A 17062-nucleotide genomic window follows, 5' to 3' on the forward strand; every position below is an offset into this window, starting at 1 on the left:
GTTGTTCAGTGCCATCGAGTCAGTTCTTGTTCATAGTGACCCTGGTGAGTTTGAACTGCCAACCTGGCTTTTCAAACCAACCTTGTAGTACTTATCCTATAGCGCCATACCAGGATTTCTTTGGATGTTATAAATGATGCTGATAAACAGATTGAAAAATGAAGAGTCAGATCTTTGTTTCGTTAACTTCATCCTTTATCCTTGCTTCCTACTTTATAAAGATTAAGATCTCATTTTCAAATATATATGCCCTATATTTAAATTTTCAGTTTCTTTGCAGTCTCATAATAAGGTATGTCATGTTTTTAAAAGTAACCATTATAACTTGCTGCTGCTATTTCTCCTCCTTGCTCAAGATGTTGTTGTTGTTAGGTGCCATCGAGTTGGTACTGACTCATAGTGACCCTATGCACAACAGAACGAAACACTGCCTAGTCCTGGGCCAACCTCACAATTGTTGCCACACTTGAGCCCATTGATGCTGTCACTTTGCCAATCCATCTCACTGGGGGTCTTCCTCTTTTTCTCTGACCCTCCACCTTACCAAACATGATATCCTTCTCCAGGTGTTGTTGTTGTTATCAGGTGCCATCGAGTCAGAACCGACTCATAGTGACCCCATGCACAGCAGAACGAAACAATGTCCGATCCTGGGCCAACCTCACCACCGCTGCCACACTTGAGTCCATCAGTGATGCCACCTGGCCAATCTATCTCATTGGGGGTCTTCCTCTTTTTCTCTGACCCTTCACCTTACCCAGCATGACATCCTTCTCCAGCGACTGTTCCCTCCGGACAATATGTCCAAAATATGAGAGACAAAGCTTAGCCATCTTGGCCTCCAAGGAGCACTCTGGCTGCACTTCTAAAACAGATCTATTGGTTCTTCTGGCAGAAAGAGCTAGAGAGATTTGGAGGGGTAAATGGAAAAAATACATCATATGAATAAACAACAATTTTTCATTCATTCTGCTTTTGATGAGCGTTTAGATCATTTCCAGTTTGGGGCTGTTACCAAAAAAAAAAAAAAGGTTATATGAGTGTTCTTTTATATGTCTCTTAATGCATGTCTGTACATATTTCTATTGAATATGTATCAAGAACTGGAATTACTGCTTAGGGTGTATGTGTATACTTTGATGGGTGCATATGTACAGTTCTAAAGTAGTTGTACCAATGTACAATCCCATCAGCACTGCATGAGATCTCTCATTTTCCACATGATTGCCAATACTTGGTAATGTCAGTCTTTTTCATTTTTGACTAGCTGATGACTACACAGTTGTGTGCCATTGTAGTTTCCTCCATAATATCTTTTCAAATGGTAATTGGATACTTGAAATCTTCTTTTGGTGGCATATATGTTTTTGTGTCTTGCCCATTATCAGGCTGCCTTTTTCTTACTGATTTGTAGGAAAGGAAAATGAGCAGAAACGATGCCTGAGAAGTCTGTTGGGGGACCCAGTAAGTCCTTGGTTGAGGTTCAAACTGACATGTACAAGACAAACCTACATACCCTAGGGAGAGTGCCAAGCAGAAAAGTCAAGCAGTTACTGAGGTCTTGGTGTTCTGGTGAAGCCAGACCGAGACCTCACTAACACCTTCTTAAAGCACTAAGGATCCTGTTGATAGGTCACAAATTGCAGGCTTTAGAAGCGAGGGCCATGGCCTAGGCCTACCAAGGCCTACTTGGACTGCTTGAACACAGTCATGACTGTTGAGCATGATTTCAATATTAAATAATCATCAATATATAGTCAATAAGTTTATTTAGAAACAAAACCACATGTAAGATAAAGATTGTATATCGATTGGTTAATGAAAAATGTGTGGCCAGAAGCTGGCAGAAACCTAACCCCATAATTCCCCTAGAGGCAGTAATTCAGTATTCTCTAACTCAGTGTTGGTGGCAACTTCATAAAACATAATTACCACAAATAGCAAAAATCAACTACGTAACTTTTTTCTTTGTTTTTTTAGCTTTTAAACATTTGTTTGATACACCTCTTATAAATGGTACTACTTTATTTATTCTAATCATCTTTTAATTGAAGTGTTTGGACCATTTACATTTAATATAATTATTGATAAATTTGGATTTGACTATACCATTTTTTAAGGCGCTCTAGTAGTGTATTGGTTACAAATCAGGCTGCGAACCTTGAGGTCAGAAGTTCAAAACTTGCAGCTGTTTATCGGGAGAAAGATGAGGCTTTCTGCTCCTGTAAAGATTTACAGCCTTGGAAACCCTGTGCAGGGTCGCTATGAGTCAGAACTGACTTCACGGCACATCACGATACCATTTTATTAGTGTTTTTCATTTGATCCCATCTAATATATCCTTTTCTACTCCTGTCTTACCTTCCTCTGGATAAATTCAGTGTTTTTTTTTATTATACTTTTCTTTGTTTTAGATTGGTAGTTATGGACTCTCATTATTTAGTTGTTATGTTGGAAATTACAGCATACACACTTGGCTTATCAAGGTTTATTAATAGCACTTTTATTTGTTCATGGTCAGGCCAAGGTCCTTAGAATCCTTTAACTTCATTTAACTTTCTTCCATCATTTTTTTGTTTTGTTTTTTTAATTGTACAAGACATTATTATGGTTGCTTTGTACAATCAATATTCATTGAAATTCATTCTTATATTTACCCTTGCTTTTGCTCTTCATTTATTTTAGTATCTTTAATTTTTCATCTGTGATCATTTTTTCCTTATTTAAAAAACACTGTCTTAGTTTCTTAGTGTTACTTTAACAGAAGTACCACAAGTGGATAGCTTTTTCTCACAGTGCAGAATGCTGGGAATATGAATTCAGGGCGCTGGCTGTAGGGTAAGGCCTTCTCTCTGTCATTTCTGTGAGATCTTTGTCTCTTTCAACTTTTGTTCCTCATATATTTTTTAATCGTCATGTGACATCTGTCTTCCCTGTTTGTGCGTCCTTCTCTGTGCCTAATCATCTCTTTTTAGATCCCCAAAGTTATTAGATTTAAGACACCCTGACAGGAATGTTCTCATTAACATAACAACAAAGAAAACCCTAGTACCAAATGGATTTACATCCTTAAGCATAGGGGTCAGGACTCCAACAATAACAACAAAAAAATAGGGGGCAAGGGAATGAAGGCAAAATTCATTCTAGGAAAGACCTTTAAATGTTTCCTTTTGTGCATATCTGCAGGTGACAAATTCTGTCATTTGGTAAAATGTCTTCTTTATACTTTAATTTGTGAAAGATATTTTGTCGGTCATAGAATTATCAGTTGACAGTTACTGTGTTTCAGCATTTTGAAAATATGCCATTTTCTACTGGTTTTCACTATTTTGAGTGAGAAGTTAGTTTTGTTTATTTTTTCATGGTTATGGGGTTTACTAGGGAAGTTGTTGTTAAGTGCCATTGAGTCGGTTCCAACCCATAGAGACCCTGTATAGAGTTTCTGAGGAGCGACTGGTGAGCTTGAACTGCCAACCTTGCAGTTCAAGGTGACTTTGCAGTCCAGCGCATTTACCTACAGCCCCACACCAAGACTCCATTAGGGAAGTTAACAGATTACAATTCAGGATCACAAATGCTCAGGATACTCTTTATACTGTCAGGATAGCCCCTTCTCGGCTCTGCCCCTTCTCAGGTCCTCTTAGCCATGCAGCTCCTTGGCCTCTGCCCTGCTTCCGCTATGTTGCATTGCTCTTTTACTTATGCTGCTAAATGCCCAAAGGCACTCCACTCCACCGTTAAGCTTCAGTAAATCTAGCTCCCCAGACAAATGCCTGGGAGGCACTCAAATCTGCAGGCAAGCCACTCCACTTTCTTGCTCTGTCAGCTCGGAAGTTCACCAGCTGAATGTTTTGTTTTGTTCTGTTTTGTTTTAATGTATCTTGGTTTTCAGCAGCTCTATTATAACTAGGTGGTGATTTTCCTGCTTGAGTTTTGTAGGGCTTCTTAATTCTGTAGTTTGATGTCTCTTGTCAGTGTCTGAACGTTTTCAGTCAATATCTCTTCAAAACTTATACACATTCTGTCTTCTCCATCTGGGATTCTAATTACATATGTTAGAACTTCACATTCTGTCTCTTATTCTGTCTGCTAAATAGTCCATCCTTTATCTTTTCCATGGTTCAAACTAGATATTTTATTCTGGCCTTTCTTCCAACTCATGGTTTCAGTTACCAGGTCTGTGTAATACACTGTTAAATCTGTGCTTTATAAATCCATGTTAATATTTTCTAAGTTCTAAAATGTTCATTTGCTTCTTTTTTATATTGTTGGTTGGTTCTGTTTCATAGCAACCCTGTGAACCATGGAACTAAACATGGCACAGTCCTGTACCATCCTCACAATTGTTATGTCCAAGTCCATTGTTGCTGCCACTGTGTCAGTCCGTCCCATTGAGGGTCTTTCTCTTTTTCACTGACCATCCATGTTACCAAAGGAGCTCTGGTAGCATAGTGTTTATAAGTCGGGTTGCTAACCTCATGGTCAGCAGTTCGAAACTACCAGCAGTTCCACGAGAGAAAGATTTACAGCCTGTAAAGATTTACAGCCTTGGAAATCTGCTCCCGTAAAGATTTACAGCCTCGGAAACCCTATGCTGGGTCGCTATGAGTCGGAACCGACTCCATGTCACACAACCACCACCACCCCGTTACCCAGCGTGAAGTCTTTCTCCAAGAACTGGTACTGTCTGACGACATGTCTAAAGTATGAGAGATGAAGCCTCATCATCTTGGCTTCTCAGAACAATCTGGATGTACTTCTTCCTAGACAGATTTGTTTGTTCTTCTGGCAGTCCATGGTACTTTTGATATTTTTCGCCAACACCATAACTCGAATGCATTGATTTATTGGTCTTCCTTATTCATTGTCCAGCTTTCACATACATATGATGTGATTGAAAATGCTATGGCTTGGGGCAGGTGCACCTTAGTCCTCAAACTGACATCTTTGCTCCTGAACAAGTCCATTGTTGCTTGACTTTCTGGCAACTCCCTGTTGATGTGCTGCTGCAACCAATTTGTAATTCTCTTCAGTAAAATTTTTTCTGTGTAATGTTGGATGATATTGTTCAATCATTTCTGCAGTCTGCAGTATGTTTGCTCACCTTTCTTTTGAATGGGCACAAATATGGGTCTCTTCAAATTGGCCAGATAGCTATCTTCCATATTTTTTGGCATAGTAAAATTAGTGCTTCCAGCAATGTATCCGTTTGTTGAAACATTTCAATTTGTATTCCATCAGTTCCTGGAGCCTTGTTTTTTGTCAATGCCTTCAGTGCAGCTGGGAGTTCTTCCTTCAGTACCATCAGTTTTTGATTGTATGCTACCACTTGAAATTGTTGAACATCGGCCAATTCTTTTTGGTTCAATGATTTTGTGTATTTCTTTCATCTTCTTTTGATGCGTCCCACATCATTGAATGTTTAGCCCAAAGAATCTTGCAGTGTTGCAAGTCAAGGCTTGAATTTTTCTTTAGTTCTTTCAGCTTGCGAAATGCTCCATGTGTTCTTCCCTTTTGGTTTTCTAAATCTAGGACTTTGCATATTTCATTATAATACTTTACTTTGTCTTTTCAAGCTATCCTTTTAAAATTCTCTATTCAGCTCTTTCACTTCCTCATTTCTTCCCATTGCTTTAGCTTGTCTACATTCACGAGCAAGTTTCAGAGTCTCTTCTGACATTCATTTTGGTCTTTTCTTTCTTTCATATCTCATTAATGACCTTTTGCTTTCTTCATGTCTGATGTTCTTGCTGTTTTCCCACAACTCCTGTTGTCTTCAGTCATTAGTGTCTCATGCGTCAAATCTGTTCTTAAGATGGCATCTTAATTCAGATACTAAGGTCACCTTCCTGAACTTGTTTACATTTTCTTCAGCTTCAGCCTGAGCTTGCATATGAGCCATTGATGGTCTATTTCACAGTCTTCCCTTGACCTTGCTCTGACTTGATAATATGAAACCTCTAAGGAGCTCTGGTAGCATAGTGGTTACGAATTGGGCTGCGAACTGCAAAGTCAGCAGTTCAAAACTACCAGCTGTTCCACGGGAGAAAGATGAGGCTTTCTGCTCCCGTAAAGATTTACAGCCTTAGAAACCCTGTCCAGGGTCACTATGAGTCGGAACCGACTCTATGGCACATAACCACCACTGATATTCAAAATACCAACAGCATAGCTTTAAGCAACACATAAGCCACCATAGTACAACAAACTGACAGACTTAATTCTTATTTTTGTTTTTTTTAAAGCTACTAAAGTAGTTGTTTAAATCTGTCTTTTATAATTCCATTATCTGGATCCTTTGTGGGTCTATTTCTATTTCTGGTACTCTTTCATATTCTCCTATCTTCGTATGTGACTGAACATTTTTGATTGAATGCTAGACATCATATATGAATAGCTCTAGATATCATTTAAGCTTCAAGATGTTTTCCTCCAGAGAGGATTTATGTTTGCTTTTGACAGGAATCTAGGGATCACCTTACACCAGTTTCAGTGGTTGAGATCATTTTAAACTGGGCTTTAGTCCCTTTGAATACTGTTTTCTTTTCAGTTTCCGTTACTTTTAAGGTGTAATCCTTCAGGGTCTCCAACTAAAGTCTGGGGTTTTTTACAAGCCCACCCACTCAACAGCCTGCCCAAATGTAAATCTTCTCTTGTCTGGGTGTTGCAGATTAAATTGTGTCCCCCCAAAATATGTGTTGTAAATCCTAACCTATATGCTGTCTCTAGAGTTTTGCTATGGTGCTGACAGCAAGCTGTATGTTTCAAGCCCACCAGTTGCTCCTCAGAAACTCTATACAGGGTCACTATGAGTCAGAACTGAGCAGACAGCAGTTAACAGCAAACAACAACATGTCATGGCTATTTGTTATTGTTGTTGTTAAGTGTTGTTGAGTCGGTTCCAACTCATAGCGACCTTGTATAGGGTTCCCAAGGAGCGGCTGGTGAGTTTGAACCATCAACTTTATGATTCAAACTGACCTTGCTTCCTAGTGCTTATCCTACAGCAGCACCACACCAAGACTCCTATGTTGTTGTTGTTGTTGTGAAGTGCCGTTGCGTCGATTCCGACCCATAGTGACCTTGCATAGGGTTTCCGGGGAGCAGCTGGTGGGCTTGAACCACTGACCTTGCAGTTCAAACAGCTTTGCAGTCTGGTGAATTAACCCACAGTGCCACACCAGTACTCCAAGACGCCTGTAATCCCATGTAATAGCAACAGGCTATAATCCCAAGTGTATGACTATGAAAATAATGAAAGATAGGAATTTTGGCAGGTCCCTCTGGTAGCGTAGTGGTTACGAATCGGGCTGCGAACCTAAAGGTCAGCGGTTCAAAACTACCAGCTGCTCCGCGGGAGAAAGATGAGGCTTTCTACTCCCGTAAGGATTTACACCCTCGGAAACCCTGTACAGGGTCGCTATGGGTCGGAACCGACTCGACGGCACATAACAACAACAACAACAAGTGTAAGTTTAACTTTGGACTTTTCCCTTCAGCCACAAGAGAAGTCAATAATCATCTTCAGCAGGGAAATTGAATGGTTGGGCTAAGTATTCTGGCAGTAGTGGACAGGATAGGTTGAGGACCTTTTAAGAGATTGTTATAGCAGTCCAGGAGTAAGAAATAAGGAATACATGCATGTGATGGCTGTGGGAAGAGGAAAGAGATCAAATGCACTGTTGTTTGGGACACATGATTTTCAGTAATGACAACTAACATGTATTGAACATTTAACATTTTTTAACATATCACTATGAGTCAGAACTGACTCAATAGCACTTAACAACAACAGTCTTCTAAAAGGAGTGGTTATACGCTCTGCTGCTAATTGAAAGCTTGGTGGTTCAAACCCACCCATCAGCTCCAAAGGAGAAAACGTTGGTGATTTGCTCCCACAAAGATTAAAGATTAACAACCCATTACCAATGAGTCCACTCTGATTTACAGCAACCCTGTAGGACAGAGTGGAACTGACACATAGGGTTTCCAAGGCTACAATCTTTATGGATGAAAACTGCCGCATCTTCTCCTGCAGAGGGGCTGGTGGGTTCAAACCACCAACCTTTTGTTTAACAGATGAGCACATAACCACTGTGTCACTAGGACCCCTGTCCATACAATTATAGCCAAGAAAACCCTTAGGGCAATTCTATTCTGTCATATGAAGTTTGAGTCAAAAATTGACTTGATGGTACCTAACAACAACAAACCTCAAAAATACTTTACTATCCCTATTTTGGAGTCTTGGTGTGGTGCTGTAGGATAAGCACAGGAATGCTAACCACAATATCGGCAGTTCAAGCCAGCCAGCCACTTCTCAGAAAGCTTATCCAGAGGGTCAGAACTGAATCAGAACTGACTTGACGGCAACATCCATATTCTACTAATGAGGAAGGCTTAGAGTGTGGGTTAGGACAACAGACAAGTCATACTAAGAGAAAATGATAATTAATGATTAGGAACTGTAGGTAGTATTTGCAGATTACTCTGAAAAGGTTTAGCTATGAAGTTAGGAAAGAAATAGGACATTAGATAGATGGAGAAACATCATCAGGTAATAATAACAGGTAACGTAACTGTATGCTGGCTACTGATCAAAGTGCTATATGTAAATCACCAATGAATTTATTTTATAAATAAGAAGACAATTTTCCCAGCGTCACATAGCTAGTAAAGAGCAGAACTAGAAAAGGTTTCTTGGGAGAGACATTTGCATTTGAAAGTCAATTCAAGTTTTCTTTCTGGGTCCAGTCTCCCTCAGGTATGTAATCTACCGTTTTTCTCTCGCTTTGCTGGTCTCGTAAGTCATTTTTAGCTGTTGCAAGATGTTTTATAATTTAACTATTTACTAGTTGTTTTGTGGAGCTGTAGGATAAGCCCTGAACTACAGGGTCACGTTGAACTGCAAGGCCAGCAGTTCAAACTCACCAGTGGCTCCTCAGAAACCCTATATAGGATTGCTATGAGTCAGAGCTGACTTGACGGCACTTAACAGCAACAACAACATTAGATAATATTACCTAGATTTGTTGCCATTTAGCTAGAATGTTTTGTTTATCAAATATCTTTGTTGGGTTCTTTTTTCTTCTTTCTAAATCATAGCATGACGATCTTGTCTCAAACATTGTCTGCCATTTTCTTGACAGGTAGATGCTGGATGGATTGGATTTTGGTCCATAGTTGGAGGCTGTGTTGTTGGCATAGCTATGGCAAGGTAAGAATATTTTATGCTTAACATGTAAGTGAACAGAAATTAAAATAAAAATTTAGCGTCTACAGAAACATGTGAAAATCAGAGAAAAGTAAAACACACACAGGGTAGAAAAGTACACTTACTCAGGCTTTAGGAAATTCACAGTAGATAGATCTTTTTACTAAAAGAAACCTCCTCAGAGGTAAGCTTTCTTAAAATGTTTTTTTCAAAACTGGTAATATATTTCCACTGTAATTAAGCTGCCTCTCAATATTATTGTTGTTAGGTGCCATCGAGTAGGTACCGACTCACAGCGACCCTATGCACAACAGAATGAACCACTGCCCGATCCTGGGCCAACCTCACAATTGTTGCTACGCTTGAGCCCATTGATGCTGCCACTTGGCCAGTCATCTCACTGGGGGTCTTCCTCATTTTCTCTGACCCTCCACCTTACCAAACATGATATCCTTCTCCAGCGACTGACTGGTCCCTCCTGACAATATGTCCAAAGTATGATAGATGAAGTTTGGCCATCCTGGCCTCCAGGGAACACTCTGGCTGCACTGATTCCAACACAGATTGTTCCTTTGGCAGCCCATGGCACTTTCAATATTCTCCTCCAGCACCATAACTCAAAAGCATCAATTCTTCTATGGTCTTCCTTATTTACTGTCCAGCTTTCACATACATATGAGGTTATTGAAAATACCATGGCTTGGGTCAGGCGCACCTTAGTCCTTAAGCTGACATCTTTGCTCTTTAAACACTTTAAAAAGTTCTTGTGCAGCAGATTTACTAAATGCAATATATCATTTGATCACTTGACTGCTGCTTCCATGAGTTGATAGTTGATCCAAGAAGAATGAAGTCCTTGACAACTTCAATCTTTTCTCTATTGATAAAAATGTTTTTTTGGTCCAATGGTGAGGATTTTTGTTTTCTTTACATTGAGATGCAATCCATACCAAATGCTGTGCTCTTTGATCCTCATCAGTAAGTATTTTAAGAAGTCCTCTTCACTTTCAGCAAGCAAGGTAATATCATCTGCATATCACAGGTTGTTAATGAGTCTTCCACCAATCCTGATATCCTGATGCCACGTTTTTCTTCATATAGCCCAGCTTCTTGGATTGTTTGCTCAGCATACAGGTTGAATAAGCATGGTGAAAGAATACAACCTTGTCGCACACCTTTCTTAATTTTAAACCATTCAGTATTCCCATGTTCTGTTCGAACAGCTGCTTCTTGGTCCAGGTACAGATTCCTCATGAGTACAATTAAGTGTTCAGGAATACTCATACTTTGCAATGCTGCCCATAGCTTGTCATGATCCACACAATTGAAAGCCTTTGCATAGTCAATAAAGCACAGGTAAACATATTTCTGATATTCTCTGCTTTCAGCCAAGATCCATCGGACATCAGCAATGATATATCCCTTGTGCCATGTCCTCTAGAAGTTCTCTGACAATGTATGATTGTGGCCATTTCTGTATTACCTTTAGTAAAACTTTACTCATATGGGATATCAAAGATATTCTCTGATGATTTCCGCATTCCGTTGGGTCACTCGCTTTGGAATGGGAACAAATACAGAACTCTTCCAATCAGTCAGCCAGATAGTTGTCTTCCAGATTTCTTGGCAGAGATGAGTTGAGTGCCTCCAATGCCGCCTCACTTTCTGGAAAGATTTCAATGTTTTTATTCCATCAATTCCTGGTGCCTTGTTCTTTGCCAATTCCTTCCATGCACCTTGGACTTCCTCCTTCAGTATCATTGGTTCTTGAGCATATGCTACTTTTTGAAACGGTTAAACATCAACCATTTCCTTTTGGTATAATGACTCTGTATGTTCCTTCCATCTTCTTTTGATGCTTTCTGCGTCATTCAATAATTTGCCCAGAGAATCCTACAATAACGAAAGTTGAGGCTTCAATTTTTTTTCTTTTGTTCCCCCAGCTTGAGAAATGCTGAGTGTGTTCTTTCCTTTTGGTTTTCTAACTCCAGATCTTTTCACATTTCATTGTGATATTTGATTTTGTCTTCTCAAACTGACCTTTGCAATTTTCTGTTCAGCTCTTGGACCTCCTCATTTCTTCCATTTGCTTTAGCATCTCTACACTGGAGAACAAGTTTCAGTGTCTCTTCTGACATCCATTTTGACCTTTTCCTTCTTTCTTGTCTTCTTAATGACTTTTTGCTTTCTTCATATATGATGTTCTTGATGTCATCCCACAACTCTTTTGGTCTTTGGTTTTTTGTGTTAAATGTATCAAATCTGTTCTTCAAATGATCTCTAAATTCAGGTGGGATATATTCAATGTTGTATTTTGGCTCTCGTGAACTTGTTTTCATTTTCTTCAGCTTCAGCTTGAATTTGCATATGAGCAATTGATGATCTGTACCACAATCTGCCTCTGGCCTTGTTTTGACTGATGATATGGAGCTTTTCCATCGTCTCTTTCCACAGATGTAGTCAATTTGATTTCTCCATATTATTAGGGAATAACATTTACAAGTGGAACCCAAAGAAGGGTGATATAATAATAAAGACAAATTGATTGTAATCAAGAGTAGAAAAGAGTTGAATAATAATTTAAAAGTGCATCTCCAAAGGCAGTGCCATTATGATCATGTTGTTAGGTGTCGTGAAGTTGGTTCCAACTCTATGGACAACTGAAAGAAACAGTGCTCAGCCCTGTGCCAGCCTCAGAGTTATTTTTTTTAGTTCATTGTTACAGCCAATATGCAGTCCATTTCATTGAGAGTCTTCCTCTTTTTCGCGGACCCTCTACTTTACCAAGCATGAGGTCTCTTTCCAGAAGTTAATCATTCCTAACAACATGTCCAAAGTATGGGAGGATTCTAAAGATTCTAAGGAGCAATCTGGCCATACTTGTTCCAGCACAGGTTGTTTGTTCTTCTGGTAGTCTATGGTACTTTAAAAATTCTTCTCCAACACCATAATTCAAATGCATTTAGCATTCTGTGGTCTTCTTATTCATTGTCCAACTTTCATATGCATCCGAGGTGATTGAAAATACCATGGCTTGGGTCAGACACACTTTAGTCCTCAAAGTGGTATCTTTGCTCTTTAACATTTTAAAGATAAACATAAAGATTAACCACCCTGATTAGCAGATATTTATTCCTGGTCTTTTTTGGCAGGTATGTGCCTATTGTTATCCCATTTTGATGAAAAATGTCCATAAAGACTTCCTATTTCATCAAACTCCCTTTTTTTGTAACCCACTATGACAGCACATTTTGAGAATGAGTTAGAATAAAAAGGCTTCATTTATTAAAGTAAAAGAGAGAGAGAGAGAAATGAAAATGTCACTCTTTCAGCTGACTGTCTATAAAACTACTCCTAGTGCTTTCAAAGAGATAATATTCATTCACTACCTAAATCACTTCACCCTGTCTAATCAAAAGCAAAATTAGACTATTAACTCTATCTAGGATGGGAAGAATCTAATTACATATTTGGGGAGATCAAATAAGATATGTAAATCACCTCAATATACAAACACTTAAACATAGTTTACATAGGGTAATGTTATATGTAGACCTTACACTTTGTATGGTGTTTCTGGGATAATGAAAGAATAAATTGACATTGTAATTTCTCAGTTACTTTATATATAAGATGTAAAAGTATAAGAATATAAAAGCTCAAAAAGAGCAATAGGTAGATGGCTATTTGTTGGAAAAGGCTACACTGATAATGAAATACATTGACCTGTCATGTTTGACAAGAATCAGACCTAATTTTTGCAGTTAAATCTCCCAGCCAATTTTAGTGAGTCATCATTGATCAGGTACTATTCTTAGCACCAAATAGGTCAAAGTATCACAAATGACGTTTCCATGCTCCTTTCCCTTGATTTTCTTCCTCAAACCTTTAATTTTAACTATCTATAGATAGCACCAGAGGGAAAAATTGAACAAGGACACTTATATTTTTAATTTGTTGAGGTGAAAGTTCTAAAAAACACTGCCTTTACTCTGGGATACGAAATCAATTTTTGATATATCCTAAGCCTAAAATCAATTAAAAATTATTTTCATGGCACTATCTTTGGGATTTATAAAATGGAATTTTCTTACAGGCATGAGTGTGCTGGGCAATTTTTTGTAATTAAGTTGTTAAACAAGGTCAGTCTGGTACTACTTCTTTCCTACTAATATACTTTGATGGAATTAGCCCATTTGAAAGACTGGGTCGCTCAAAAAGAATAAACAGAACACAGTGATCAGTTTATACTTGTGTGGCACTTACTCACCATTAAACTTTATTCCACTCTGGTTTGTATCAGAAAGCTGTTTTATTCTTTTATACATGGTCATTGTCTGATTTGATGAATAAGTTTATGCAGAATACCGAAATATAAATCAGAAAAGTATTTGGTGAGCATAAAATAAAACCAGTTTTTCAGGTGTTCTTAAAGGACATTGCTATCAAAGGTGGTGCCTTTTTCACAGAACATAAGAATTTTCTACTTAGAAACTTTTGTGGATGAGAATAAACCTAAATCATCGGACAAAGGTGCATGCATTTTTCCCACCAAAAGATGGCATCAGCTTTCAAGATAAAGCCATTTTAGCCTAGCTAACACTTACAAACATGATTAACCAAAGCTTGTCAGGTAAGTGCAGAACAAAAGATGGTCTTGAAAGCCTTAGGAAGGATACTCACATAATTATAGTAGAAATGATAATCAATTTAAAAATTCAAAGTGGAATAGATGTTGGATACTTTTAGCATAGTAAGTATACTTGGGATGATATCCATTTTTCTACAATAGGAACATTTATGAAAGATGGAGTAAATTGCATATAGGCACAGCCAGAGGGGTGTGCCTGTGCAATTAATCTTCTAATCAGAAGATGAAGAGAAACAATTGGTATATGGAAATTTTTCTGGTTATAACTAAAGGATAAGTATCTATATTAAACTGCTTTTAGTTCAGTATTAAGTCCGGAATAGTCAGGGATTTTTAATAACTTAAAATGCTACAAAAATTTTGCCTCAAGTTTTGAAGAATAATAATCACTATTCCAGAGCCCTGGTGGTGAGTGGTTAAAACACTCATCTGCTAACCCAAAGGTTAGACATTTGAACCCACCAGCCACTCTGTGCGAGAAAGATATAACATTCCTGCTTCCATAAAAATTTACAGCCCTGGTGGAGGCAGAGATGATGACGTGGAGAGATGGAGCATCTGAGGACTTTCGACACAGAGAGGGAGATGGGCTGTGTGCTGACGACTGGGGAGGGGAGTCAGGCTTGTAGAGTATATCCTTTGGTTGGGTAATGATGCATGGAGGGGATTGTAACCATGGCAATGAAACAATATACGATAGGATGAATGTAAAACTAATGTTCTCCCATGTAAACTATCACATAATTCACAATAAAACATTGAAAAAAAAAATTGCAGCCCTGGAAACCCTCTGAGACAGTTCTACTCTGTCTATAAGGTCACTATGTGTCAGAATCCACTTGCTGGCAATGAGTTTTGGGAGATTCATTATTCCATATACTACATTCTTGTTCTCATGAAGCTTACAGTCCAGTAGCAAAAACAAAAAGTTAACAAGTAAACAAATGAAAAAAAGAGAATTTCCAAAACAGATAGATGCTATGAAGAAATGAAAACAGAGTGTGGAGATGGGTTGGAGAGAGCTTCTTTAGATTGGGTGAGCATGGAGTTCCTCTTTGAGAGGTAAATATGAGCCAAGACCTGAGTGACCTAAAGAATCAATCACCAGGAGTAAATCTTGTGAAGATCTGGGAGTACCTGCATCTCAGCCAGCATGGTGCTGTAGGAAATGGCCTTACCATACATGAGAAACAGACAGGGCAACCCAACTGGAACATAGTATAATGCACTGGGGTGTGTGTGTGGGGGGGGGGCGGGGAGCAGCACAGTCGAGGCAGAACCTTCATGGCTCTGGTGTAGGTATTTGTATGTGTTTTAAGTAAGTTGCAGTTTGGGGAGAGCCATATTTGTAAGTTTATATCAACAAAATAAAGTATTTTCTAAAAGTGTAATTAATGTGTACTAACTTTGGAATGTTCAAAATTATAGAAAATCTAAAAGAAATTAAAGTAACATTTAAAAATTCAGAGTCCTTTCTGTGAGTAAGAGAAGAAAAACAATGATCATAAAAACAATTCTTAAAAACAAATCTTGTAATACACTACAAGGGGATGAACATGACCTATGCTTGTGGATGCAGTATGACAAAGGAGCAAACAAAGCTTCACTGTGAGGATCATTCCCACCCCTTTGGTACACAGGGTCAACAGGATGGGGAACCTAGACATTGGCTACCCAAAATGGGGGGGCTACAAGGCAAGAAGTGACTGGCTTACAAACTTTCAATAGGGAACCTAGTTCCAGAGGGTAGAGGGAAAGGTAGAATCTCCATTGAGTTGTTTCCAACATGTCTAGATGGGGTTGATAAAAGGTGTGGGGGAATAGGACAAAAAAAAGAAAGAAAGAAAACCAAAAACAAATCTTGCTTTTAAAAGAATGAATGGAAGATCATCTAAGCAATTGTTGTTGAATGAAAGTGTGTCCCTGATTTAAATAGTATGAAAAAAATCAGCTAGAATTAATAGAACATTGTTTCTTTTCAGGTTTGCAGATTTTATCAGGGGTATGCTGAAACTAATTCTTCTCCTCCTGTTTTCTGGGGCTACACTATCATCCACGTGGTTCACCCTGACCTGCTTGAACAGCATCACACACCTGCCTTTAACCACAGGTGAACACAGACTATTTTTGAACTTTGAATAAATTATTTCTTGTCTGCAGAAGTATAGATACTTTGACAGTAGGACTTTTTCTTGGTTTCCAGAAATAATTGTTAAATATGAAAAACAGAGATGTGTCAATATCCCTTGTGTGGCTGTCAAACTGTTATCTAAAGACAGTCTAAGAAATAAGTAAAAATATTTTCATTGGTATTTTGCATGTAAGTATAATCATTAGCCTAAGATTAGATAGCTTAGCAAAGTTTTTAAGCTTTAGAAATTCATATTATAGCCTAATACAAAGATTTTTATATTGTTTAAAGTCATTGCCTCATTTTTAAACAGTAATAAAAATATAATAAAGGCAAAAATGCTCTAAGGTTTGATGTATGTACACTGTAGTAAAATGCTTTTAACTGGCCCCCATGGTGGTGGTGGCTATGTGCGGTGGAGTCGGTTCCGATTCTTAGTGACTCTGCATAGGGTTTCCAAGGCTATAAGTCTTTATAGGAGCAGAAAGCCTCATCTTTCCCTCAATTGCCTGGTGGACTTGAACTACTGACCTTGTGTTAGCAACCCAATGGGTAACCCACTACACTACAAGGGCTCCTTTGAACTAGCACCTATAGTTTAGTCTCATTACGTTACCAATGCAAAAGAGAATTTACTGCGAGTGCTTATGAGGAGTATATCATAACCAGTCTACTTATGTCAACTAATCTGAAACATTTGTGGTTGTTGTTGCTTTAATTGTTGTTAGGAAAATCACTTTGAGGTCAATCATAGTTATCTACTGCTGCTGTAACAAACTATCATTGATGTAGTGTTTTCAAACAACTTAAATGTCTTTAGGTAGAATCCAACACAGGTCTCACTGGTTTAAAATCAGTGTGGGCAGGCCTGCATTCCCTCCTGGAGCCTCCAGGGGAGAGTTCATTTCTTTGTTATTCCAGCTTCTAGAGACCACCCCCATTCCCTGACGTGTGTGTCCCTTTTCTCCATCTTCAGAGACAGTAGTGTTAGATTCTGTCCTCCCATCCCATCACTCTGTGCCTTTCTCCCATGGACACATTTCCCTCTCAGCCCTCTTCTACGTCC

The 17062-nt window shown here is 38.6% G+C and overlaps 1 protein-coding gene across 1 annotated transcript in view; it reads left to right on the forward strand.

The window, feature by feature from the left end:
* Positions 1 to 17062, forward strand: part of DIRC2 (disrupted in renal carcinoma 2) — a 136950-nt gene that overhangs the window by 81041 nt on the left and 38847 nt on the right. The window contains exons 6-7 of the mRNA XM_006869357.1: positions 9150 to 9217; positions 15848 to 15975. Coding sequence (XP_006869419.1) covers positions 9150 to 9217; positions 15848 to 15975 — 196 coding nt within the window. The remainder of the gene's footprint in view (positions 1 to 9149; positions 9218 to 15847; positions 15976 to 17062) is intronic.

The sequence above is a fragment of the Chrysochloris asiatica genome, unplaced genomic scaffold, assembly GCF_000296735.1.
Source record: "Chrysochloris asiatica unplaced genomic scaffold, ChrAsi1.0 scaffold00130, whole genome shotgun sequence".
Lineage (NCBI taxonomy): Eukaryota > Metazoa > Chordata > Mammalia > Afrosoricida > Chrysochloridae > Chrysochloris > Chrysochloris asiatica.